Source organism: Cebus imitator, unplaced genomic scaffold (genome assembly GCF_001604975.1).
Source record: "Cebus imitator isolate Cc_AM_T3 unplaced genomic scaffold, Cebus_imitator-1.0 Scaffold50, whole genome shotgun sequence".
In the NCBI taxonomy this organism is placed as follows: Eukaryota; Metazoa; Chordata; class Mammalia; order Primates; family Cebidae; genus Cebus; species Cebus imitator.
Genome location: NW_016107365.1, coordinates 7,631,921 through 7,659,117, shown reverse-complemented (window position 1 = coordinate 7,659,117; position 27,197 = coordinate 7,631,921). Strand labels below are relative to the sequence as shown.

The 27,197-nt window shown below is 33.6% G+C and overlaps 1 protein-coding gene across 6 annotated transcripts in view; it reads left to right on the top strand.

Annotated features, from left to right (window-relative positions):
* The window catches only part of AP3B1 (adaptor related protein complex 3 subunit beta 1), a 271,317-nt gene that overhangs the window by 167,365 nt on the left and 76,755 nt on the right, over positions 1–27,197 (top strand). For 4 of the 6 annotated variants that reach the window (XR_001824965.2, XM_017527703.2, XM_017527701.2 and 1 more), the window contains exons 19-22: positions 2,397–2,568; positions 5,930–6,077; positions 15,770–15,842; positions 20,635–20,741. Coding sequence is in view for 5 of the 6 variants with exons in the window: in XM_017527703.2 (XP_017383192.1) it covers positions 2,397–2,568; positions 5,930–6,077; positions 15,770–15,842; positions 20,635–20,741 (500 nt within the window). In the remaining variant the exon portion in view is untranslated. Of the gene's footprint in view, positions 1–2,396; positions 2,569–5,929; positions 6,078–15,769; positions 15,843–20,634; positions 20,742–22,425; positions 25,618–27,197 lie in introns of those variants that run through there. The other 2 variants (XM_037738190.1, XM_017527705.2) reach the window with 2 other exon arrangements.

Genomic DNA, 27,197 nt, shown 5'->3' with positions numbered 1-27,197 from the left:
ATTCTAAACCACAATGCCTGTTATATCTGTTGAAAAACACAATTTTACCCTTGATAAACTTTTAGTGGGGTCTTTAAAAGTAACTTTCTTTTATAAAAATGTAAAGTTTATTTTATACCTTGAAAAGCCTTTGTATTTTATAGTCATCTCTTTCTGTGAACCTCTGTAGAGATAAAGCTAAAATTATTAAGTCTCTATATACTATAAAAGAATCAAACTAAAGATAGAGGATAACTATATGCAGTGAAAAGAATGCTTAATAGGAAGGATTTAGAAGCCCTGGGTTTTAACTATGCAAATTGAATAAGGCACCTACTTTTCTCTGTATCAGACAAATGAAAGGGGGTGGGTAGCCTTAACTATTTCTTAAAGTCTCTTCATTGCTAAAGTTCTATGAGTGATTTGCATAATGAAAAATATATTGGAGTTACTTTCTGATGTTCTTATTAACAGTTAACATAATAGGCAAATCTGACACAAGACCAAGTGACACCCAACTTTCTCTAAAATTTTTATTCCCTGGAGAACCAGGGCCCATCACTCTTACTTGATTATCTACTACCCTACTCTAAGGTCGTTCACTCTTTTTTTTTTCTCTTTCTTATCAAAAGTCTTTGTTTTTAGTATCTGATAAATTAACCTGTGATACATTACCCTCTGAAGTAATCAGCTGAAGAGTAGAAAAATAACTTAATTGAGAAAGTCGATATTAAAAAGTATGGAATTTCAGGAGTAATATAGACATGTTGCAATGATCTGTTTGTGTAATCATGTACTTCTTTATTTTATAGAATTACATATAGATATTTGTCTCCATTATATGTATGCACTGGCCCATGCCTATTCATAGGCTGACCATTTTTAAAACATTTTAGAAATATTCCATTAACATTACAGCTTTTTATGAGTTTGTCTGAATACATATAATAATGAGCCATGTGGCAGGAGTTCTGTAGCTGCCAGAGGAAAAAAGAAAGCTTGTCTCATTAAGCTATGAGATTGTGTTTTCCAGATAGCAAGCGTTTTTGAGAATAAACAAATTTTCTCTAAGATTTTACTGACTTGAAAATTTAAACAATGGTGCCTGAAGTGAGCTGGCCCCAGATTTGTGTTGCGGTCCCATGTGATAACATGAGAGAGTAACTTAGATGCTGGAATTTCTTTTCATTGTTTATGGCCTAAGCCAGTTATCTGACTTAATATGTATGTGTGTATAACTTGGATATCACCACCAATTTAAAATGTCCTTATTTAATAGTTTTATTTTAGAAAAATAAATTTTCCTGTTTGTAAATGATGATAGTGACGAGTGCCTTGCCCTATGGCAGACCCTGTTGTGTTCTAATCACCTTTGCATGTTTCAAATCATTTAATCTTCACAACAGCTCTGTAAAGTAACTAGTATTATTATCTCCATTTGCTGAAAAGGAAACCAAGACCCAGAGAAGTTGAGTAACTTGCCCAGTTTTACAACTGGCAAGTAGCAGAGCCGGGATTTGAATCTGTACCCCTTGCAAGCCATCTTAAAAGAATACAGGCAGTCCTAGCTTTTCACTGTGGTGGATCTTCATGATGTTTTATGTTTTAATTAAAGGTTATGTTCCTGCCTAAAAGTGCTTCATTACGTAGATCACAAGCAGGGCAACAGTTTGCCCTTTTTTCTGGGATGCAGCTCTGTAGTTATAGTCATTTTAAATAGTAAACAATTATGCTTCACTTTAAATTTGTACATATATTTTTGTGTATTTTCTTCAAAGAGTCATATTATACCATAATTTATACATAAAACATTTAAAAGTATAATCCCTCAATGTAACTTTATCATCTCTTTCACCTATGAAGACTCCTTTACTAGCTCAAATAACTAGTAACTCTTTTTTTTTTTTTTTTTTTTTTTTTCTTTTGAATCTGGAGGTTTTTCCAGGTGATTCGAATGGCTCATTTTCCTCTCAAAATTTGTTCCTAAGATTCAACTGTTGCCTTCTTTTACTCTAAATAGAATTTCCCATTACAAGCAGAAGAATTCAAAATTATTTCTTTAGCCTTATATCAATCCCTAGTAATTCTTTAAGAGAAAGTTTTTGACATAGCTAGATATGTTGGGGTTTAAAAAGTGGGATTCCCTCAAGTTTGTTTTATTTGGTTCACCTTTGCTTAGCTTTCCTCTGCTCACTGTCAGAGCATCCTCTCTCTGTTTGCATGCCCTGAAGCTCACTGTGCTAAAGGAATCCATAGAGCTGAAGAATGGGATGTGGGAATAAAGTATTGAACAAGTGATGTCCGCTGAACTGAAATTCAACATCTGGTTTTATTTGTGATGAATATTGACAGTTACAGGTGTCTGTGTGTTTAATTAAATGACTATAAATCTAAGAACATCTGGTTCTGTTTTTCAGAGAGTGAATCTGGAAGTGAAAGTGGAGAACAAGGCCAAAGTGGGGAGGAAGGAGACAGCAGTGAGGACAGCAGTGAGGACTCCTCCAGTGAGCAGGACAGTGACAGTGGAAGGGACTCAGGCCAAGAAAACAAAAGAACAGCCAAGAGGAACTCAAAAGCCAAAGGAAAAAGGTAACTTATTTTGTCAGAATTTCCTTCAAAGAAATACTCTGTGAAATTTTGCCCCAGCAAGATAGTTCTTGGTAGTCCAAAAATAGTGAGAGGAAAATAGTGTGTATTTTTTCCCAAACAGATATTAAACCTTTTAAAATTAAAGTGCTAGCTGTTCACATTATTTTCCTACTTATAATGCTTAGCTTTCATTTTGAACTTGAACGTATCTTGGGGTTACATTTTAAAAATTGGTATAACCTTGGAAGGCTGAGTTAAGTGATCGAGCAATAGGTATGAAACACTTAATTACCTTTTGTAGCAATTTCGCTGAGAGCTAAAATTAAATCCTTCAACACTTTGCCATTATGTAACCAAGACAATTGATTTTTCTAAATAATGTTATATTAAAAAGATTATGACTCAAATATTAGAGTCAAGGGCTGTGAAGGAAGACAATCATAGGATATTTAAGTGTTAGCACTTTTTAAGATCTCCCATTATTAACGTTATCGTGTATTAAAATGTCATTAAAATTTTGAGTAATTGGGGCTAATATCTTGGATTGTGCAACTCTGTTTTCCCCACTGCTGTCAGCGAGTGGCCTCTGCCCACATGATGGTCCTTTCTGCGAGAGCCTACTGCCCGCTCACTTGATGAGCTTGCAGCTCGGCTCAGTCGTGGCTGACAGCACTGATTGGGGCGCAGTACGCTCTCTGCTCCTTTTATTACAGACAGTAATTAAAGCAGCTCGCCCTGCCACTTCCATAACAAACACAGCATAATGCCCTAATTATGACTTTATTAATTTAAGTCAGGATTTAATGATTTTAAAAGTGATTTATATTGTTTTTCCTGTTCAGAACAAATGAAATCTGTAGGTTAAATTAATACAGGCTTTTCATCATTGCAAAGTTAAAAACCTAGTTACCAGCAAATTCTTTTCATTAGATTAACATCTGAAACTCTAAGCAGTAAGGTAAACAATAATTACCATCAAAATTGAGTGATGCATAATAAAATAAAACTTTTACTTTTAAAATCTTATCTTAAAAGCCAGAAGTTGTATATATATTTAGAATCATTCACTTGTTGCAGCAAAGGAGCTACTTGGTTTATAATAGCCTTGTCTTTGAGAGAAATTCCATATTTCTCGTTTAATATCAGAATATCTGTGATGATACGAGTTATAAAACATGTCTTATTTCTAGAAAGGGAAAGTTTTGTTCAGTGCATGAAATGTCTTTTCAGATAGCAAAAGTCAGTGTGCTAGAAATTTTTAGTCATGCATTAGTTTTATTAGCTTTTTTCTTCAGAAATGGATTTTTCTCTTTACCCATGTTTGAATTTAAAAGAATTGTTTACTTCACCAAGGAGAATTACAAATACATTGTGAACCTTATATTTTTAAGTACACATTTTAACCAGTGAATTGGGGATAATAAATTGCCATTTTTTGCCAGGGAAAAACAACAACATATTTTTCAGTCTTCAAATATAATTACATGTGCTCTGAGATGTTACCATGGCTCCATTTTTAATAAACAGCAATCATATTTCCTCTACAAAAATCAATTCTAGGAAATATCGACCCTTCCCTTGCCTCACTACTCTCCCTCCCCCTGTATTTTTCTCCCTGTTTCTTAGAATTTTTTTTAACTTTGTCAGTATGGTAATTTTTTAAAGCTCTTAATAAGCTTTAAGCAACTTCAAAAACTACCATTTAGTAATCATGAATATTTATTACCAAATTTAAATTTTACACTCCAAGGTATTTTCATTTGAAGGGAGATAGTATGACATAGTGGAAAAAATGCAGACTTTGGCGTGAGATAGGCTTGAGTTCCAGTTCTGCCCCTCCTGTTATATGTCTTTGAGCAGGTTATTTAACCTTTCTAAATATTAACTTCATTATTTTAAATGGAATAATAATGTACCCATGAAGAGTGCATTTAAATTAGATAATCGTTATCATTGGTATGAAATACCTAGCCCTTTCTGGTCCACAGTAGATTCTTAAAAGAAATACACACACATGTGGTAGAGAGAACTAGACCTTTACTTTCGAGGAAAATATAAACACCACAAAGCAGCTCTTATCCCCTCAGAGAAGGGTGTTTGGCCGTCTTGCATGTTATTGCTTCTCCTTGGAGAACTGCTTCCTGGCCCATCTACTGGCCTTATTTCTGTATCTTGGCTTATATGTCTCATTCTCAAGGAAGCATTCCTGATTGGATTAAGTTTATTTAGTTGTCTCTACAAATAGTGTTCTGACACACTGTAATTTATTACTTATTACTTATCATACTATATTATCTCTGCCACCTTATCTATATTCTCCAGAGGACTGAAGACTCTATAGGGTAGACACACAGAGATCCTCTGTAACTTACTACCCATTGTTATCCTCAGCACCTAACATAATGCCAACATATAGTCAATAATTAATAAATATTTGTTGAGCAGGTGAACAAATGAATGATGTTAAACACTTAGGTATGATCATTTGGTATTTTTAAAGTTTATATTTGATTAGCTTACATTTTTAGCAAGACAGTACATTAGAATAATTTGCTTTGAACTGGTTAACATTTTCTTATAGAATGTGTTTAAGGTCACATTTGGGAACTTGTGTAGTAATTTTCTTTGACAGAAAAATGTATAAAATGCAAGATGTATAAAATATATACAAGATGTATACAAAATGTATAAAATATATCTGTTTTAGCAAAAGCAGATATATAAATATTTAAATATATTACTAAGCCAGGTGTGATGGATCAATCCTGAAACCCCAACATTTTGGGAGGCTGAGGTGGAAAGATGACTTGAGCCCAGGAGTTCCAGACCAGCCTAGGCAACATAGTGAGACTCTGTCTCTATAAAAAAATATAAAATTAAGTGTGGTGGCACATGCCTGTAGTCCCCACTACTTGGGAGGCTGAAGTGGGAGAATTGCTTGAGGCCAGGAGATAGAGGCTGCAGTGAGCCATGATCGTACCACTGTATTCCAGCCTAGGTGACAATGAGACCCTGTATGTAGATATGTATACACACCTAATATTTTGAGATAGCATTTAAAAAAATCAGCCTAAATATCTTTGAAGTTATTACTGCTGACACTTAATTCTTGGTAAATGAAACATTTAATATTTTCTACATTGTTTTTGATGATATTATTTAGTGTCATTTTGTGACTTTTTGCATTTGAAATGTGTATGACAGGATAGAACTGAATTTGAATGGGTTCTGATTAATTTGGTTATTAGTAATACCTTTATTATTACCTTATTGATATATTCTAGAATTTAACCACTTTTTATATAAACTACTTATATAAAGGAGTTAAAGTTGATATTTCAAAATTTACTATTATATATAGTGATTCCGAAGATGGGGAGAAGGAAAATGAAAAATCTAAAACTTCAGATTCTTCCAGTGCCGAATCTAGTTCAATAGAAGACAGTTCCTCAGATTCTGAATCAGAGTCAGGATCTGAAAGTGAATCTGAATCCAGAAGAGTCACTAAGGTAAGAGATTATACGTTTGTTATCATTGAAAGTAAATATTCTTATAGCAACTAAAATAAAAAACGCCATTGTCATCTACACCTGTGATTTTATTTTTTCTAGGTAAGCCTTTCCCTTATAACCCAACTCTGCAGAAAACTTAGAAACTTTAAAAAAACTCATCCTTAGTCACTGAAATCAGGGAACTCAATGTTATGCATATGGCCTTTTTTGTTCTTGGCTAGGTTGTGACAAGGGGGGTTTTTGCTGAAGGGGAAGTGAAAGGAAGTCACAAAAATAGTATTGAGCAAAGAAATGTAAGTGTACGTACATCATTAGTAATTGAGTCTATTAGGCCTTTTAAAATATTGGACATTTTGCATAATTGTGTTTTAAAGCTTTAATTAAAGTATATACATTCTTTATTTAGTAAGAATTTGCAGTAGCCATTTATTTAAAAACAAATGTAAGAACTACTTATATAATAAAATAATAATGCTTTTTGGTAATAACATTTGTAACACTGAACTTGGCCTGCTTAGCAGGAAAAAATTAAAGTATATATTGCAAGAATATAGTTATTAACATAAAATTTATTCTATCTGATTTCAGATCTAGTTAAAAGAATGAAATAGTAGTATAGGATTCAGACCTAATGATAATTATCTTTTTGGTTTTTAATAATCACCCCCTTCCTAAAAATGGACCTTGTTGATGCTAGATTTCAAGGTTAGTAGTTTTATATATAACTGTGTTACTCTGTTTGTTGAAAATATGTTCAAACCCTGCCTTTCATTCAGTTTAATTTCTTCTTAATCCAATATTGTTTTTGTTTATTTGTTCTGTTAACTTGAATTTCTTCAGTATGTTATCTGAGTAGGCAAGGATGAAAATTAATTTATTGAAGTAAACAATTGCCCTCCCCCTTCCAGAGATTTATTGTTAAAGAATGTTTTAAAAATTGGCTAGTATTTGTCTTGCCTTATTTCACATATATTCTTGCGTATATTAAAACCTATCTTAAACTTGAATTTATATTTAAAACTTGTATCTGTATATAAAATAACCTAAGATTTTTATTTTTTAAAAATTCACATAAAATCTTAAGAGATTTTATGGTTTATTAATCTGGCCTCATATAAAAAGTTATCACATAGTGAGATTGGTGTACTTGCATTTCATACTTACATCAAATTACCAGCAAGTTTAAAATGTTATTGAAAATAAAGAGAGTTACAGATCAGCAGTAAATATAACCCAGAGTAAGAAGTGTTTTTTAAAATGACAGAACAAGAAATCATTGAGTGTCAAGCTGTGGAAGTTATTCTTGGGAAGTTTTGAAACAGTTGAAAACTTACAGACTTCAGTGCCTCTGTAGTATTAGAAGCAGAGCTTTAGGATCCCATTAAAAAGCCACAGTGGTTGAACATCATGTTGTATTGTACCCCTTCGCCCCCCCAGAGAAAAACAAAACAAAACAAAATAAAAGCCACAGTGGCACTCCAGGTCAGTGATTCTTTTTATTTCTTCTTTGTCAAAGACTTTCAGTGATCAGATTAAATCTCTTGATAGTTAAAAATCTTTTCGATAGAACGTCAGTATAAAAAATTCAAACTATTGCAATGAGCCAAGACCTTTGGGAAATTTGGGTTTCACGCACATTGTTGATAGTTTTGTGTTCATGTGTCCCTTAGGTGGCTTATTTTCTTTATATTAGAATGCCTTTTCCTGTCTATAAAGGCAAACAGGACTGTGGAGTTTTTTGCTTTAGTTTAGCAATTGGAATAAGTATACTCCACCTTGGAGCTACTATAACTACTTATTTATATTTCTTTCTGAATGATTTGGCATATACCATGCAATTACAGAGTATACCAATTTTCTAATAATATGCAACTATAATTGTGGAAAAGTCCTCCTTGCACAAAGTGTTGTGGCTTCTGCTCTAAATTATGAGTAATGAAGGCAGATGGTAGGTACTTTACTTTAATTTAGCATGGCAATATGTTAGTGCTGAAAATTCATATGCCTTATATCTGCAATCTAACTAAATCTATACTATTACTCTTTCTTTTCTTTTCTCTTTTTTTTTTTTTTTTACATCCAGAGAATGTGTTTTGAGGACACCAAGCATGAAAATGCGACCTAGGAGTTACCTTGAATATATGGCTTTCAAAACAGTGAATTTTTGTGGTAGTCCTGTGAGATAAGCATAGTGTTCTACTTGTTGGGAGAGAATATCTTTATGTTTCTGTTTCCTCATCTGTAAAGCAGAAATGCTTAGTACCTACCTTACTTCTTTCAGGTGTTATGTTAAAAATAAAATATGAAACATCAATGTATCACACTATATAACTATAAAACAACAGTTTTAACATTTTTTAAAATTCCATAAATGATCAACAGTTTTGGAGAACATCAAATGCTAAAAGTAACCTAAATTTTTTTTTGTAACTCTTAAGTGTCCTCCCCCTCCCTTTTTTTTTCCACTCTTTTGACACTATAAAAGTTGTAAGTCAACATTTAATTCTGTTCCCTTACCTACAGCCTGTAAGTTTAGCCACTTTCTTTAGAAGACAGCTGCCGTCCATGGTCAGTGTCTCATGTGTCTCTGCTCTCTAACTTATCATCTCCATTTACCCTCCTTTTTCTTTGAATGCAGCTCTGTGTAAATGACCTGCATCCACTTCCCCAAGGATAATTCCTACTTCCTTTTGGTCTTGTTTTGTTAATAATCATCTGCCTCCGTCGCACCTTTAATCTTCCTCCATTCGTTACTTTTCTTCCAACTGTAGCATTCAGGTTTTTCCCAGCATTTAAAGAGAGAGAGAGGGACCAGGGAGTGGAAAAGACAGAGTGTGGGTACATGAGTGAGAGTGAGTTTAGAATAATAATCTACGTATCCTGCCACCTGGTACTTCTTAACCCAGTTATTTCCAACACATACTGCTCTCTGAAAAGTCAGCTGTGAACCTTCCCCAAACCCAGTAGCCTTCTCTTATTCTTGATCTTTTTGTATGACTATTCCCCTACTACTTAAAAGTCTCTGCATCCCTTTTTTTCTGACTTTTTTGACCCTTGATTCTTTTGATTGCTTCACTTTTTACCCACTTCTGACACCAAGTGTGAACGTTGCCCCTAAATTAGTACTTAGTACACATTAGTTTTGCAAAATATTGATTTTCAATGAATTTTTCTTTAGTCTTCTTTTTTCCCTCTAATTTTTTTCTGTTGTGAGACCTCATTCACTCCTATACCTTCAGCTAAAACATTTATGTTAACTACTTCCATGGTAATGTCTTTCAGTCTTTACAATAAGCTTCAGCTTTTCATCCCAAATTCATACCAAATTTTTAGACCTCTCTGGGGCTACTGGTTTTCCAAACCTAATACAATCAAAAGACATGCTCTACCATTTGTCACCACCATTGTTTTCATTCTCCCAGATCTGAAGCCCCAGAATTATCTCTGACTACTCTGTCATTCTGTTTGTTTAGATAATTGCCAACTCCTATAGGTTCTGTGCATTATTTCTCATGTCTGTTTTATCTTTCCCTACTGCCACTATTCTAGATCAGCTCTTCATTACCTGCATAGACCATTGCCATTTGACATCCTCTGACCCATGCTTTTACAACCCCAAGTCCTTCTATACAACTACCAGATGGATATTAAATTCACCTGTCATGATGGTCTTAACTCCACCCACCCTGTGTTCGTTTGTTCTCTCTCTCTTTCATTTTATTTATTTATTTATTTATTTATTTATTTATTTATTTATTCTTTTCCTTTCTTTCTCTCTCTCTCTCCTCTCTTCCTCTCTTTCATCATCTGCCTCATTTACTCACCCCCTCCCTCCCTCCTTCCTTCTTTCCTCCCTCCCTCCCTCCCTCTCTTCCTCTCTTTCTTTGTTTCTTTTTTTTTTCTTTTAAGACAGGGTCTTGCTCTGTTGCTCAAGCTGGAATGCAGTGGCATGATTCCAGCTCTCTGCAGCCTCGACCTCCAAGTCTCAGGTGGTCCTCCCACCTCAGCCTCCTATGTAGCTGGGACTACAGGCATGCACTACTATGCTTGGCTAATGTTTTGCATTTTTAATAGAGAGGGGTTTCTCTGTGTTGCGCAGGCTGGTCTCGAACTCCTGGGCTTGAGCGATCCACCTACCCCAGCCTCCCCAAGTGCTGGGATTACAGATTTGGACAACCATGCCCAGCCACACACACTAAATTCTAATCCTAATGGAATATTTGTGGTTCTCTTGACACACTGTATTTTTTCCTATTTCTATGCCTTTATTCTTTATTTTTGCATCATTTATTACAGAAAATAAAAGCTAGGGAGAAAGTGGCCTCATATCAATGTGACCCTCCACTTCTACTGGTTGAGAATGTCTGCAGGGAATGAAAAATGTTACTGATGACAGGGTATCACTCATGTGAATGGAACAGTCAAAAGGGTCAGAACCACAGGGGATTGTTTACGTTCTTAAATGCCCCAGCATATTCATGAGGCACGAAACTATAGTCATACATTCAGGTGCCATATTTGTTTGTTTGTGTTATTTATTGGGATGTGTCCTCATTTGAGGTCAGATGTTATTACTAATGACCAGAGAAAATTTCCTTGTTTTAGCTAGAATTATTTTGATGGATAAGCATATTTTATGTATAGGTATTATTTTCTGAAATATACTTAATTGAGAAATATTTTTTGTATAGTCCTTTCAATGAAGTAATTCTTTTGTTCCAAATAACACCTATAACAAAATTACTTTTAGTAATTCCTTATTTTAAGTGATTTCACATACTTTACACAATGTAAAGGGAAGATTTTTTTTATATGAAAGAGTGGAGAGAAAACTCAGTAATGTACACCACATTGTGTCAGGAAGAGATTCACATTTATATCACTTTATCCTATTTTTGACTGATATAATTAAGTTATATTCCACTTGTAGTTAAAATTATGTGTTGAACAGATGGTGACAAAATTATTTTAAAATAATGCTTTTAAAGTTTCCAGAATTTTTATCTTCATAAAACCTAGGCTTCAGTGTTCTTATAACTACCCAGTATATTAGAGTGCTCCTATACACTATAGTTGTTTCAGCTACGTTGTTAATCCACTATTCGCACCTTATTTGTGATGCAATATTCTACTTATATCTATAGTGTCTGGGTATCGATTGCTGAATATTTAGATAATCTATGATTAAAATGATAAAATCTTTAAATCATAATTTATTGTGAGTAAATTTTATGTATTTTTCTTATATATATTAACATTTTAATTACATAAACTGTGTAAAGCATAATCACCAATGTGAAATAAACATAAAGCATTTAATGTACTTGCACTTAATATTAAAAGCATTTCAATATTTGAATTAAAGTTAAGATTAATGTACATACTAGCTATGAAGAAAACAGTACCAACTGTATATACCTAGCAGTGTTTGAGATGCCCTTATCAGTTGTTTTTATCTCAGGTTATATTATTTGTGTCTCAAAACTTTGCTAATTCCTATTGAGAGGTGCAAAGAAACTGATTAAATCTCTTAAGTGCTCTAAGGATCCGTCACTAGTATTGTGACTGGTGTCTGGATGTCAGTAAATGTTAAGATTTGCCTTAATAAAAGATTCTGGAGATAAAGATGTTTTATTTGAAAGATTCTTGGGGGTAAAGTATACTTGGCATGTGGTATGAAATAAATTATGGATAAGAGTGAAATGAGCTATTTTTTTTATTGGTTTTATGTTCTATTTGAGAAATACGCAAGCTTTAATTATGTTTTTACAACTATTTTTGTATGTTGCAATTATATAATGTTTATAAATATTGAAGAATATTGAGTTTACTATGGTAATACAAAGCCTTGTCTCTCAGCTTATGTCTTTCCCAATTTCATTTATATTTTCTCTAAAATAAAAATATTATTCAATTGCAATTGAGACCTTTAAAAGGAAGTGAAAGCCAGTAAGCAGGCTTTCTTATTGAAGTAGTTATACTCTGATAGGACAAGGTTTGTTTTCGTGGGTTAGACTTGTTTTTAACTTATAAAGAAGTCTCAATTTACTGGCAGCGTACTTTTGTTTTAAAGCCCAAGTTTAAATGTGAGCCTCAGATTTTTAAAATCATATTTGTCAGTTAACTTGAAGGAAAGAAAATCTTTGAATTGTCCTTGGTTGATAATTCTAATTGAAAATATTTCATGCAAATATGTTGTCCTGTGAGACCAGAAGTTAGCTTTGACTTCTTGTTGATTTCAAAGCACAGTGTGGCTTTGACAGACTTTACATACTGCTTATCCTATTTTATAGTTTCAAATTTCAAACCTCTTTACAATGGTTTTCTCTTAGGTTACATATTTGATGCTTGTCATGTCAGATCTTTTTTGCTACTTGCCTTTTTAAAAAATCAGCATGAAAATGAACATGCATAATACATAAAAAATATTTTCAGGTATATGGTACATATTTTTGTTTGTATTATTTGGAGGTTAATAAGTATTTCCAGGATATTTTATTTATTATTTGAAATGAAACACATTAAATAGAAATCAGTTTTTTTAACCCCATGACTTTGTTGTTGCATTTGAAAATGTTGATGTGTTGAAGTGTATAATTGAATACCATAGAAACAAAACGAAGATTTGAGAATGATGAATTGATAACTAGGTATTTTTTTGTGGTGAGATTCTAAGACCAGTTACTGTTGTCCTTATAAAAGTCTAATACAGCCACTCAGCTGTTAAAAACCTAATCCTCTATTTAAAAAAATATACAAAAACAAATTGTCTATCTTTCTGCCTGATCTCTTCTCAAGTACTAACACAATGGAAACAGTGGGTGATCTGTCAATGTGTTTGGTTTGTCAATGATGGTTTTGTATAAATATTGGGAGGGTAAGAAATAAAATCGCACAGTAAAATATGATTTCATCTGCCTTTTCTCTGCAGTTCCATGGCTCATGCTGTGGTGTGAAATTCTCATTTTACACACTTTGCAGGCGGAGCACATGAATTATGCATTGAGCAAGAAAAATCTCCTGCCTCAAGTCCTGTATGCATTTACCCAGGTTCTGTCTCTATTACCAAGATGAATTGCAAATGGAGAAATGTTTGATGGAATAGAGCTCTTAACTTCTTTGTTTAGAATTCAGAATTTTATTTTTATAGTAGATTCTTTAAGTATGAAAATGTTTTGAACTTACTATGGATTTTTTAAAATGAAAAATGAAATATAAGAGAGGAATACCAAGCACATTATGAAGCATTTTATAGCCTTGATTCAGAATGCAAGGGTTTTTCAATTCAGTAGAAATGACCATTATCTATTGCTAATGTTGTATTTTAGTCACTGGTTATTTGCTGTTCTCAGAAAGTCAATGAAATTCTGTCCTTTTGAAAGCCTTTTTTCTCTGTGTTCTAAGCTTCTAATAGGAGATTATGCCAATTTCACATGCACCTCTGTTCTGTGTTGTATGTGACCTGATGTGTATTTAATAGATATTATTACACACTCTTGGCCGTGAAGTAGAAAATAAGATACAGACTTGCCTTCAGCTTTAACTTTATCTTGATTTGATAGGTTTCTAATTTTTCAGGTGGGGAGGTTACAGTTTCATAAAGACAGTCATGCACCATTGTAGCTTATGGGAAGCTACACCGATTGTGTTCAGCATAGCATTTTGATAAGTCACATGATGATATGCTCTTTTTGTTATATGTTCTTTCTTCACAGGAATAATATTCTAGTTGAGATGGCATTTTCATTCTGCACCTGTTTTCATTTACTTGCAACTTTTAAATTTTAGCCTCAAAACTAACATTTCTTCTATTTTTTTTCCACATCTTAGACATTGTTTACTCATTTGAGAAATGGAGAGGGGGACAAATACTATTTTTTTTATCTTTAAATAAGGAATGAAAATTAAAGCTTATCTAGATGACTTGGAGTGTTCAGTGATAAAAATAATTACTTTGGAGAAGAAAACTAGTGCCTTTCTAAGTGTATTAATAATGTATATTATTATGTGATTTTTGAAGTTTCTGAGTATTGGCATAAGGGAAAAAGCAAGGGAAATTTAAATTATTTTAAAATGTTACCTATGTATAATTTTATGTAGTGCTTTTGTTCATGTGTGTGCACTGTTGTAGGAGCTCTAACACTGTATAAACTTTAAATGGTGATAAAATATATTTTTCTTCATACCTTGATACCTTCTCATGGCTAGAGGAGTACTTCAGAAATATTTATAATCACATTAACAATAAGCTGTAGACTTTTTTGATAGATTATAAGTTATTTGAAGGCAGGACTATGTCTGTCTTAGCTGTTATTTCCATTGGTTGGCACAGAATCTAATATATATTTAAAATTCTATACATACCCATTGAATGAATGAATGATTAAATCAAAACATTTTAGCAGAAACTTTAGTTTTGGTCTTTAATTTGAGAAAATTTAATGTAAAAAATAGTATAGATTAGAAAGAAAAACTTTGACCCAATTATATTTCTTTAACATTCTACTCTTTGTTGACCTTTAGTTGTTTGTAATGCTACTAGTACTGCACTTAATTTATACTGTTTTCTTTCTTAAAGACTTACAAATTTTTTTTCTGAATCTCTAACCAAACTGTGAGTAGTTCAGGCTTAGGGGCACTGTTTTCTAGTTCATGGGTATATACATTTTGTAAGTACAGTAGACCAAATAAGCAAAACTCTGCTGGGGGAAGCCCTAATTATATGCAGATATGTTTTGAAATATTTATTTTCTCTACAAAACTGTAGAGCAAGTGAGTGAGTGAGTCCTTTCAACTTTAAAAAGAAAGAGCCTGGGAATGTCATTTATAGATTTTAATGCATATCTTTGGCAAAGATGTTTGATACAACCCAGTATAGAAACATAAAATATCGGCTGGGCGCGGTAGCTCAAGCCTATAATCCCAGCACTTTGGGAGGCCGAGGTGGGCGGACCATGAGGTCAAGAGATCGAGATGATCCTGGCCAACATGGTGAAACCCCGTCTCTACTAAAATTACAAAAATCAGCTGGGCATGGTGGCATACGTACGCCTATAGTCCCAGCTACTCGGGAGGCTGAGGCAGGAGAATTGCTTGAACCCGGGAGGCGGAGGTTGCAGTGAGCCGAGATTGTGCCACTGCACTCCAGCCTGGCACCTGGCGACAAGGTGAGACTCTGTCTCAAAAAAGAAAAAGAAAAGAAACATAAAATATCTAGTACAGTGCCTGTCACAAACTATATCAGAAAAGGCTGACCTATCACAAGACCATCAAAAGTGTCAGAGCTATGCATATATTGAGTGTTTTTTCTTAAGTAAACCTGTTTAAAAGTTATTTTCAAGAGTATTTGTACACTTTCTACCAAAGAACCACTTTACATTATGTTAGCAAGAAGTTGTCAGATTATAAAATAATTACATACCTTTAAATTTTCTTCTGACATTTATAATTTTTAAGCATTAAATAGTTTAAAATAATTAACAGTTTGCATAGTGGGTAAGAAATACTATATGCTACTTGAGACAAACGTTGATTCAGGAAAACATTTTATATAACCATCTAGAAGTTTAATTTGTTGGTACCACTAAGCAGAGAAAAAAAAAATGTTTGTTTTGGAATGTTAAGGACTACTTACTCCATGGATTTTTAAAACAGAACATGTGACAAATCAAATATTTGTTATTTTATAGGAGAAAGAAAAGAAAACAAAGCAAGATAGAACTCCTGTTGCCAAAGATGTTTCACTTCTAGATCTGGATGATTGTAAGTATTATAATTTAAAATATTTATTCTGTGTTTAGTAAGAGTATTTTTTATTTTTATAGTACCTTTCATTTGTGTGTCCGAAAATATGTCAATATTTATTGTGAAAGATTTATAGATGAATAAGGCAAGAGAGTTTTGGAAACCAGTGGTATTTGTTTCTTTCATCTATTCAGCATACCCGTTTATTATCATATGAGTAAATATAAATGGCCAAATAAAAGTACACAAAATTCATTTTAAAATCTGTTGCTTTAGTAATTTATACTTGTTTTGCCAAATAGTCATCCATATCTTACAACTTTTACAGTGTGAAATGTGGATTATGGGGATTGACACATCTAACTTAAGGAGGTAGGGGATTAAGGAATGGAAATGGAAATGGAAACGACATCACTATCTCCCAATTGACACAATTTTGATACCAATGAAAATGGGTTACAAAGACTTCAGAGGGCAGTTTGGCTATACCTGTCACTCTTTTAACTGCAAAAAATGTTTAGCAAATCTAAGAATTCAGAATCCTACAAATATATTCACTCAAGAGTGCAAAGATATATATATTCACCATGTCCCCTTTAATTGTCCTGCATTGTGAGAGAGAGAGAGTGGTACTTTGTTGCACTAGAAAAAGAGTAATAAGAAGTAAGATTTCATGAATATTAAACTACTACCATTTTTTGGTAGAGTTTTTCTGTGCTGGGAATGAGTTATGTTTTAGGTTATTTCATTCTGTCATAGATCTTTTCTGTTTATGCTATTTACCTGCCCTGTCCCCAATAGCCATGGCATATACTTAATATACAGAAATAACAGATAAACTAAAAATAAAATTGGAGTTAAATTTGAATCATGTTTTACATATTGGCTAAGATTTTGAGGTTTCGTATCATCCAGTGTTGCTAAGGTGTGGAGAAATAGATGTGCATGTTTTCAGTAGGAATATAAATAGGTACAGCTCTTTGGAGTCATTTTAGCAATATCTATCAAAACTTAAATTGTACATACCCTTTGACCTAGCAGTTCTTTTCTAGAAATTCATCCTACTGAGAAACTGCTGATAAAATCAGATCTTATTTCTTTCTTGTTTTAAACCCTTTAATTAAATGGCTTAATTTTGCATTTAAATTAAAGCCCATACTTCTTTCCTATGATTCTCAGACCGTAGATGATCTGACCCCTGTCTCCTTATCTACATATCATACTACTCTGTTTTTATGCATTTGTCACACACACTGGGCTCATTTCTGCCAAGGGCCTTTCTACTGTTCCTCTGTTGAGAACAATTCCCCCAGATCTTCCGTTGGCAGGCTGATCCAGCTCAGAAGTCACTACTCTTACACGCTGTCTTAGTCCCTTTGAGCTGGCATAACAAAATACCTTAAGCTGGGTAATTTATAAATCGCAGAAATAAATTGTTCATGGTTCTGGAGGCTGGAAATTCCAAGATCATCAGGGTGCCAGCATATTTGGTGTTGGTGAGGGCTCGCTTTGCTTCAAAGATAGTCGCTGCTGTGTCCTCATGGGACAGAAGGAGGAAATACCACATCCCTCATATCTCTTTTATAAGGGCATCAATCCCACTCATAAGGGCAGAACCCTTATAACCTAATTACCTACTGGAGTCCCCACCATAGTTTGGATTAGGTTTCAGCATGAGTTTTGGAGGGGCACAATGTAAGGAATATTCTTATATTCCTTGTATCTTCACCAATGCTGGATTTTGTATTTTAAAATTCCCTCTTCTAATTTGACAGGTGGATATGATATTTCATTTCAACTTATATGCCATGATATATTTTTTAAAGCCCTATAGAGTTACTTTGTTTTTTTACACATTACTAATTAAATACTTCAGCACAGTCAGCTGGCCTTAGAATTCACTTTAGGATAAGCTTTTAGTGCCCACTTTCATCTTGCCATACCTGCAAACATATGCACAATCATCTCTTTAGTACCAGAGCACACATCTTCTGAAATGATATTAAAACCCATCTTTTTTTAAAAAAGAGCAGAACTTGCTTGTGGTGTGAATTTTCTTCTCTTGTCTCTTGGCGTTTAGCCAAGCCACAGCTGAAATCGGAGGCTGTTTCTTATTCAGTTTTTTAATTCCTTACATGGGCATTCTAATATTTTAAAAAGATGGATGGAGGATGGGTGGGGGGATAGTTGTACAAAGGAATAAACAAACATGCATTTAGATTCTATCTGAAAAGTTACATGTTGTATGGGAAGACAGCTTATTATGATCCAAGTTAGAAGAAGCATTTTCTAATTCTACAGTGGTTCTACCATTCACTTTTTTAATGACATTGGCAGTATTAATCTCCCTGTGCCTCAGTTTCCAGTGTCTTTAATATAAATGCTCTTTCTAAGCCTTCTCACTGCCATACTTTAGTCTTTTTCACCTCATTCCTAAACTACGGTAAATTCTTCCTTACTCCCAATCCTTCCTTCAGTCTGTCCATTGTGTTACCATCTGACTAACCATCCTGCAGGACTGTATTCAATGTCATTCCTCCGTTTGATCAATTTTTGACCGTTCGCCTGGTCTATAGGATAAGTTAAGTCCCCTTAGTCTTCCAATTTCCCACCTCCCAGCCTTCATTTATAGTATTCTCTTATCCAACAATTAACTGGCTTCTTTCTTTCCTCTTAATCAAATCCCACCCTTACTTAAAAATTGGACTTCATTCCCTCCTATTCATGAAGCCGCCTCTTACACTCTATCTCCAGTGAACCTTGTTTTCCCCCCGACTCTGTGACTCTTGGTAACTGTACAGTGGTTTTCAGTGTGGGTCTAAGGAAGCCTGGGGATTTGTAGCTGTGCTTCAGCCATATTAAATGAGCATGGGAGAGACCAAGAACTCCACTTCTTCCTCATCCAACCTCCTCACTGCTTTTTCTGTTACATATGTTGAATATTTTATTTAATGTTTCTTTTGAAAGTTTTCTTCTTTGGCCATATCATTTATGGGCTGCATTGTTACTTTTTTTTTTTTTTTTCCCAAATATGTGTGTCTTTTTTTCTTAATTAGGTTTTATTACTTGAGGGCCTTGAACTTTTTTGTCTCTCACTTGCTACCTTGCAGAAGAAATATTTATTGTTAGCTTTATGAATTAATATTTTTTCTACCTTGTTCATTGGATATTGTGAGACTAAAATGAGAAAAAGATGCTTTGAAAAGTAATGTCACAGCTGGGCATCGTGGCTCACGCCTTCAATCCCAGCAGTTTGGGAGGCCGAGGTAAGAGGATTGCTTGAGCCTAGGAGTTAGAGAACAGCCTGGGCAACATGGGGAGACCCCATTTCTCCAAAAAAAAAAAAGAAAGCTGGATGTGGTGGCATGCACCTACTCAGAAGGCTGAGGTAGGAGGATTGCTTGGGCCCGGGAAGGGATTGCACCACTTTACTCCAGCCTGGGCAACAGAGCAAGACCCTATCTCCAAAAATAAAAGTAAAAAAGAAAGTAATGTCAAATTAAGTAAATGTTATTCCCTTTAGAATATTATTCTGGATTGAGAATTTGTTGGAAGCTAAAACTTTTTCCACATTTTAATGTATTTTATTCAAATGGTTGAGAAGCACTAAAAGTTAATGTTACTGTCTGTTCACACAGACTAGCAGAAATGCAAACATGTAAAGACACAAATTTGTATTACATGAAAGTAGAGTTATAGGAGTTTGTCCAAATATCTATGGAATAAAGAAGGCACATATAAGCTGTTTGCAGGTGAGCCAGAGAGTGCTTATATTTTAAAGAGTAGCTTGCCAGATCGAAGCTGCAAGATGAACAAGGCAGAGAAATACTTTCTAGGCAAACAGAGTAGAATATAAAAGTCTCCAAGACATAGAACAAGATCTTGGGAACTATTATCCCATAGAGCTAGCGCATACCAGTGCTGAAATTGGAGATAAGCTGGACCTGAATAGTCTAGTACGATGGCCACAAACCACATGTAATTATTTAAATTAATCAAAATTTAAAATGTTTTTATGTAGTCACACTAGCCACATTTCAAGAGCACATTAGGCACATGTGGCTAGTGGCCACTGTGTTAGATGTAGAACATTTCCATTATCATAGGAAGTGCTATTAGACAGGGCTGAGGTAGACCATAGAGGACTTTGTGAACTTAATAGAGAAGTTGGGCTTTTATCTTGTAGGCAGTTCTGAGCCTTTGAAGAGCCTTAAGCAGGGAAGTAACATGATCAGACTTGCATTTTTAGAAGACTTCCAAACTTACAGGTATCAGTTCTCAAGTATATAGCAGTTTTAAAATGAGTCATACATTTCTATCTAGCACATAGCTTTTCCTGAAAAAGTATAATTACAGGAGAATTACATAGCCTGCCCCCAAATTAGAGTGGAGAATAGATATAGGATTTAAATATTCTTGCAAGACTTCTAAATCCACTGGAGAATTCTCTTGGATGCTACTGGTATTCTTATAATAGTCTGGAAAAAAAATATTTCTTTACTTTTATCTTTTAGTGAAATTATTTGGTGATAAATGTTAGTGATAATGTGATAAAAATTTTCACAAACTGTTACTGAAGATATTTGTATCCTTATTTGGTTATAGGATTTACTATTATGTTATGAAAGCTAAGACTAATAACTGCCATGACTTGATAATAACTTGACTAAATCAAGATGTTAAATAGAATTGTCATACGTTTATTAATCAAAGTAATTTAATTAGATTTACTAACAAAATAAAAATGTTGCTTTTAATAATTTGAATTAAATTTTCATGCATATTTGCTGATTTGGGCCGTTTCTTACAGTTAACCCAGTATCCACTCCAGTTGCACTTCCGCCACCAGCTCTTTCTCCAAGTTTGATGGCTGATCTTGAAGGTTTAAACTTGTCAACTTCCTCGTCAGTCATCAGTGTAAGTTATTTTTAAAATACACCAGCTCAGTTTTCTTATCTTGCCATTGTATCTGTTTTATTAAAATGTAAATAATTGGATTGTTAGTTTTGAACAGATTCTTCTCTAAGAACAATTCTAATTCAGCTAAGACCTTTTAATTTTTTAAGTAATTTACTCAAACAATCATCTTCTCATTTTTTTCCCTTGTGATCCACACTGAATTATCATCTATATGTTTTTCTCTGGTATTGTTATATATCTGTGACATACAAAGGTTGTTCACGACATTGACATATAGTACATGTAACTGAACTGTGCCATAAAAAGTTATCTACATTAACAGACTTTCATTTTCGTAAACACTTTATTCCTACCACACTATTTTTTCATAGGCTATTAAAAATTAATGACTGTTTTTATTTAAAAGTTCAAGATTGTTTTTCTCTTTGTCTTATTTTTGTACATTTATTTACATGTGTTTGTGTCTTTAAAATAATTCTTTAATGTTATAGAATGTGATGTGAAGTGAGGCTAGAAACCTACCTGTCACAAAATAATGTAAAAACCATCAACTTATCATGGTATTTGAAGCTGTAATAACTTTTTATTGTGTTAGCATATTATATCCACTAACCTTTCACTCTAAATCCAGCATGCTGCCTAAGATGTGTAATCTGTTGATATGCTTGACCTCCTGTTAATTTGTTGTCAGAAATCTGACAGGCTAAGAGACAGAATAGTAAGCTTTGGTGGGCACAGGTAGCTTCATAGATCTGGTTCTCAGGGCTGGCAGGGTACTACAGGCTATATAACTGATCATTTGAGCTACCAGGGAGCATAGAGCTCCTTCTGCCAAAAGTGGCAGAAAGGAGTACCTAATTCTTGTGTATTATTACAGAAAAGAATTCCCTCCTTCAAAGCAAACGTGGTATCAGGGCTATACAGTGAAATACTAAAAAGAGCTATCTGCATTAATGTTCAATACTAGTCAGCTCACTTAGAAAGTATGGGTGAAAGTATTAAGCTACAGTGTTCTCTTTAAGCGTAGAATGCAATTATCTCTTAACCACTCAGAAATGAGTAAGAATTGTATTTGCAATTTTAATTTGCCCTTGTTTCTAAAAGGAAAAGGCACATTAAAAGATATGAGGGGAAAGCATTGAAAATAAGCAGTTAAGTCTTCATTTATTCAGGTAATAAATATTTATTGAGCATTTGTGGTAGGCTCTGAAGAAAAAGTGTTAATCAAAAAATCTATAGTGAAGCAGTTAGTTCCTTGAGTGGAACAGGAGGCCCCTAAAACCTTGGTTGGTTGTAAGCTAGTAAATAAATAATAACTTGGGCTGTGATATCAGATGTCCAGGGTGTAAACCCCTGCTTTGCCACTTAATAGCTATGTGACTGTGGGCAAATTGGTACTCTTCCACCTCATTTTCCTATGAGAATAATATCTACCTCATAGGATTGTTATGAGATTAATGAAATAATATATGCAAAGCTCTTAGAACAGTGACTGGCACATTGTCATCACTCAGTAAATATTAACAAATATTCTCCAAAGTGATATGATATGTGATAATGGACCCTGAGTAGACTCTTCTACTTTATTAACTCTAAGAAGAAAGCAGTTGAGATTTGAAAAGCTTGTAGTAAATATTCGTTCATCACAAAGTAATTGACAGACTCACCCTTTTATACTAAGGAAAATATTTATTGAGATGGTCTCTTCAAGGGAAAGAAAAGCACTCCATCCAAAGTTGGGCAAAAAATGACCGCCAGTTGACATGACTGAGTGAAGCAGGACCACAACACTCATCTCCAAAACGATCAAACACGTAGTGCTAAAAAGAATGGCATCCAGAAGTTCACCAGCAACAACAAAATAAGGACAGGAATAGAACCTTAAACAAAGAAAATGCTAGAACTTTGAAAATTGGAACCTGCAGAAATAAACTGAATATTATGGTGCAGAATGGCATGGGTCCTAATAGCACATCCAGCCCTCATAACAGTACTGAGAAAAGAAGATGAATCAACCAGAGTTTAAGCTTCCTCATTGTGGGTCTGAATTTGGAAAGAAGTAGGTGGAAGACATCAGAGGAAAATAAAGAAAAACCCTCAAGAACTACGACTCCCATATACTGCTGTGATATCTCAACAAATCTAGGAGTTTTTTGGATCCTGAAATGAAGTTCATAGATGATAGAGTACATCTATAATAATGTTAAAGTCAACATGTTGTCCTAGTTGAATAGAAAAAATAAAAGCAATATATAATAAACTAATATTTTCAATCATCTGCAAATGCTTGACCATGACTACACTAGAAGTAGTAGTTAAATGATGCTGGCACTCATATAGAACTCATGAATGTGAGAGCTACGTGTGCAGACTGATACTGGTGTGTTATTTGGCAACTCAAATCTATGGGTTGTGGTATTACCATCAGTGACATAATTTTCCAAACACTGAGTAGTTTTTCTGCACCAAAGTAATTGCATTCCCAGAAAACAGTCTTTTAAAATGTTGCCAAAGGCAAAAAACTTTGTATTTTATATGAAATATTCTAGGATCAAGTAATTTTAAGCATGTTTTCAACTCACGAATGTCTAACAAGACATTTGAATGTTAATAGTTTCATTTTTTCATGGTAGGAAACAGAGCTTTTGTGAGGGACATGGTACAGTCTGTATCTCCGGGATCTGCCCTATTCATTACAGAACATCTAGGTTTCCTGGCCTTCACTCCTTAAAGCTAGTGTGGCATCCTTTGCTGTCCCTCCCTCCAATCGTGTTCTAGCTGCAAACGTGAAAGCATTATGTAGTGGTGAAAAGCACAGGCTCTTGATTTAGACCACCTGTGTTCAAATCAGAGTTCTGTACTTTACAAATTAGAGATGTTGGCAAGTCATTTTACCTCTCAGTTCTCAGTGCCTTCATTTTTTTCTTCTGTGAAATGAAGATGATCATGCTACCTACCTCATAGAGTTGTTGTTGGTTGGTATTAAATGATTAACAAACATGAAATGTTTATAACAGTCCCTGTTACGTAGTAATAACTAAATACTTCCTGTTATCATTTTCATTACATGTACATCGTTAGCGCAACTTTATAAAGGAAATGAAAATTGTTTTCTTCTTACTATTAAGGCTGTACATAGATACGCTGAAACATGAAAACAACTATAGATTCTACTTTAAAGAAAAAAGAGTGGGGATACTGCTGATTGTTGAAACCAATGAAAGAGTGATTCAAAATACTAGAATCAGTAGCTATAAAAATTGCAGTCATATAATTGAGTATAAATGATAAAAATAACAAACCCAAACTAGAAGGTGGGGAAAGATGACAGGATGCATGGTAATTATTTTAATTTTTCAATATAGGAAAACACCCAGTAATATGCAAAATTGAAACCACTTTTGTTTTTGTTTTTAGTGACATACAAACCTCTTAATGATTTGTATACACTCAAAGAACATTTATCTGATGTTTTGGAGGGCTTTTTATTTTTTGGTTTTAATTCCATTTCTTTTTCTTCAAAGTAAGATTATAGTCCCATTCTAAAGGATAATGTGTCTGTTTATTTATCTGTCTGTCAGTGGTTGCAGAAATGTCATGTTCACCATGGTTGACAGTTACTTTAGGTGGCATGGTTTGGGAATGACTTGTTGATTGTTTTGGTATTTTTCTGTAATGTTTAAATGTTTTATAATATTTTACAATAAATAATTTTTAAAACAAATTATTACTATAAAAATGGGTAAAAGGACAAAACCAGGAAAAACTAATTTATGATATTACAAGTCAGAATAATGATTAATCTTAGAATTAGTGCTTATAAGGAAATACAAGAGTAGCTTCTGGGGTGCTGATAATGTTCTGTCTTTTGATCTGGAGGCTGTTACATGAGTATATTCAGTTTATGAAAAAATCATTGAACTTTGTGCTTAAGATAGGTGTCTTATGTATATTGTACTTCAGTAAAACATTTTTAAGTGGACAGATGATGTAAACACATTATTCACAGAAGAGGAAATATAGATGATAATATGTGAAAAAGGTTCAGTGGTAGTAATGAATAAATGTAGATTTAACGAACTGTCTTGCCTGTAACATTAGCAAAAATTACAAAAACCAACATCTGTTGTTGCTGAGGTATGCAATGAAGCAGGCATTATACACTACTCCAATGGTAAAAGTATAAATTAGTACATCATTCTGGATTGGCAGTTGGGCCATTAGTATAAAGAGCCATCAAAATATCTATACCTCTTGACCAGGTAGTCTCATGTCTAGATTCTTCTTCTAAGGAAATAATTAGAATTACAAAGATTTATACGCATGGTTGTTTATAACCTAATTGTCTAGTGATAGTAGTGATGGTTACAAAAAGTATGGCAAAAACAATTTAAGGAATTTTGTATAATTATTAAGATGTTTTTATTACATATTTTAATAAGATAAAATATGGTATACTCAAAAGTGGAAAAAGGGATACAAAATATTATGTATATTATCTCAATTTTGTAAAATTGTGCAATTGTACTGTTTTTGAATACAGGGAAATTGAAAGAGTAGAAAAAACTGCATCATAATTTTAAGAGCTGTTTCAAATGATGAGATTATGTATGTTTTATATTTAATTTTCTTATATATATTTTTAATTATTGTCCAGATTTTCTCTAATCAAGATATAATACATCTACTACCCAAAAAGCCATACTTTTAAAATAGAAATGGAAAGCACATATATGAATGATGAGGATTCCTTTTTATTTGTTTGGGTCTTTTTCCTTTTCCTTTTCCTTTTCCCTTTCCTTTTCTCTTTTTCTTTTCTTTTCTTTTTTCTTTTTTTTTGACAGAGTCTGGCTCTGTCACCCAGGCTGGAGTACAGTGGTGCCATCTTGGCTCACTGCAACCTCTGCTTCCTGGGTTCAAGCCATCCTCCTACCTCAGTCTCCTAAGTAGCTAGGATTACAGCTGCCTGCCACCACACCCTCATTTTTATATTTTTGTTGGTAGAAATAGCTAGTTTTGTGGCTAATTTTTTCATTTTTGTTGGTAGAGATGGGGTTTCACCATGTCGCCCAGGCTGGTCTGAGGCTCCTCAGCTCAAGTGAGCCACCGCACTCGGCCAGATTTCTTTTTATTGACCCATCTGATATCTGTCTTTCTAGATCACCACTACTAACTAGTTGGTGATATTGAACAAATTCTTTGTTTTCTTTTTTCAGTTATGAAATGATAGGAAGGCAGATTTCCATGTTTCCTTTTAACTCTGATATACTATGTGTATATGAACCTAAGATGAAATTTCAAAGTAATGAAAATAATTTCACTGGGATGATTTGAATAAGTTTGTTAAAATAAAGAGATGAAACTTTTTTTTAGTTTATATGATGACTTTCTAGTCCATCCATAATTTTTATTTATTCTATTAAATGTTATTTGTTTTCCTTGTATATATTAGATCCTTTTCAGTTAACAAAATATTTACAACAAAACCCAAAGAAAAATTGCTTTTTCACACCAAATATTTTTCTAATTATAAAAGTCACTATTTGTTCCTATCTTTTGAATTATATATTTGGAATATAGTGATTTAAAAAAAATAATGCCTGACAAATATTATCATTATAAGGAAAGGCTTTCGTGTTTTAAACTCTTTGATAAATATTATGTATAAACACAGCATCTTGCAGTTTTGCCAGAGGCTGGCCATTGGCCCACAGATAGCTCCATTGAGGGAACATTTTAGATCCTGCTGTAGTATTTCAGTGAACAAACTGGTTAACTTAGTGAATTTTTTTTTTTACTGGAATATTATTAGGTCATCAGTTTAAATCAAGCCCTGCAAACATATGAACATTAGTCCTTAAAATGTTAGGCTTCTTGCAGGGATGAAAAAAGAATGGAGGAAAAAGACAATTTTGTGTATAAGAATAAATGTGAAATGAGAATAACTTGTTCACCTCTGGTATTAGACATCTTGAGTGAAACAAATCTGTTATGCTTTAAATTACTTTGTATATTTACGTAACAAAAATATTAAAGTGAATAAAACATTTAAAGTTATCTACTTTAGTGTATGTTCTGCTTTAACTGGTGAACTTCAGCATGAAACCTTGACTCATCCTTTGCATTTTTTGTTTCTTCTCAAACTAGTTGTGTAAGAAAGCATATTAATTTATTCACTTACTATTTAAGATTATGTTTCTATGGAAAAATCAGAGTCTGACCTTCCTAGGTTAAAAGGTTCCCAGGGCAATCCCCAAATACCATAATACCGAAATGGAGGTATAGTATCTATGGTTAATACCTAATCACAAGTCAGAGGGTTTCTGTGGAAATACACGTTTAGAGTTCCACCTTAAAATGCTAAGAACTCATTTAGAAAGACAAAGTTAAGTAACATTTGTGAAATGCATTGAATCTGCAGCCTGAAGACCTGGTTTTTCACCCTTGACTGAG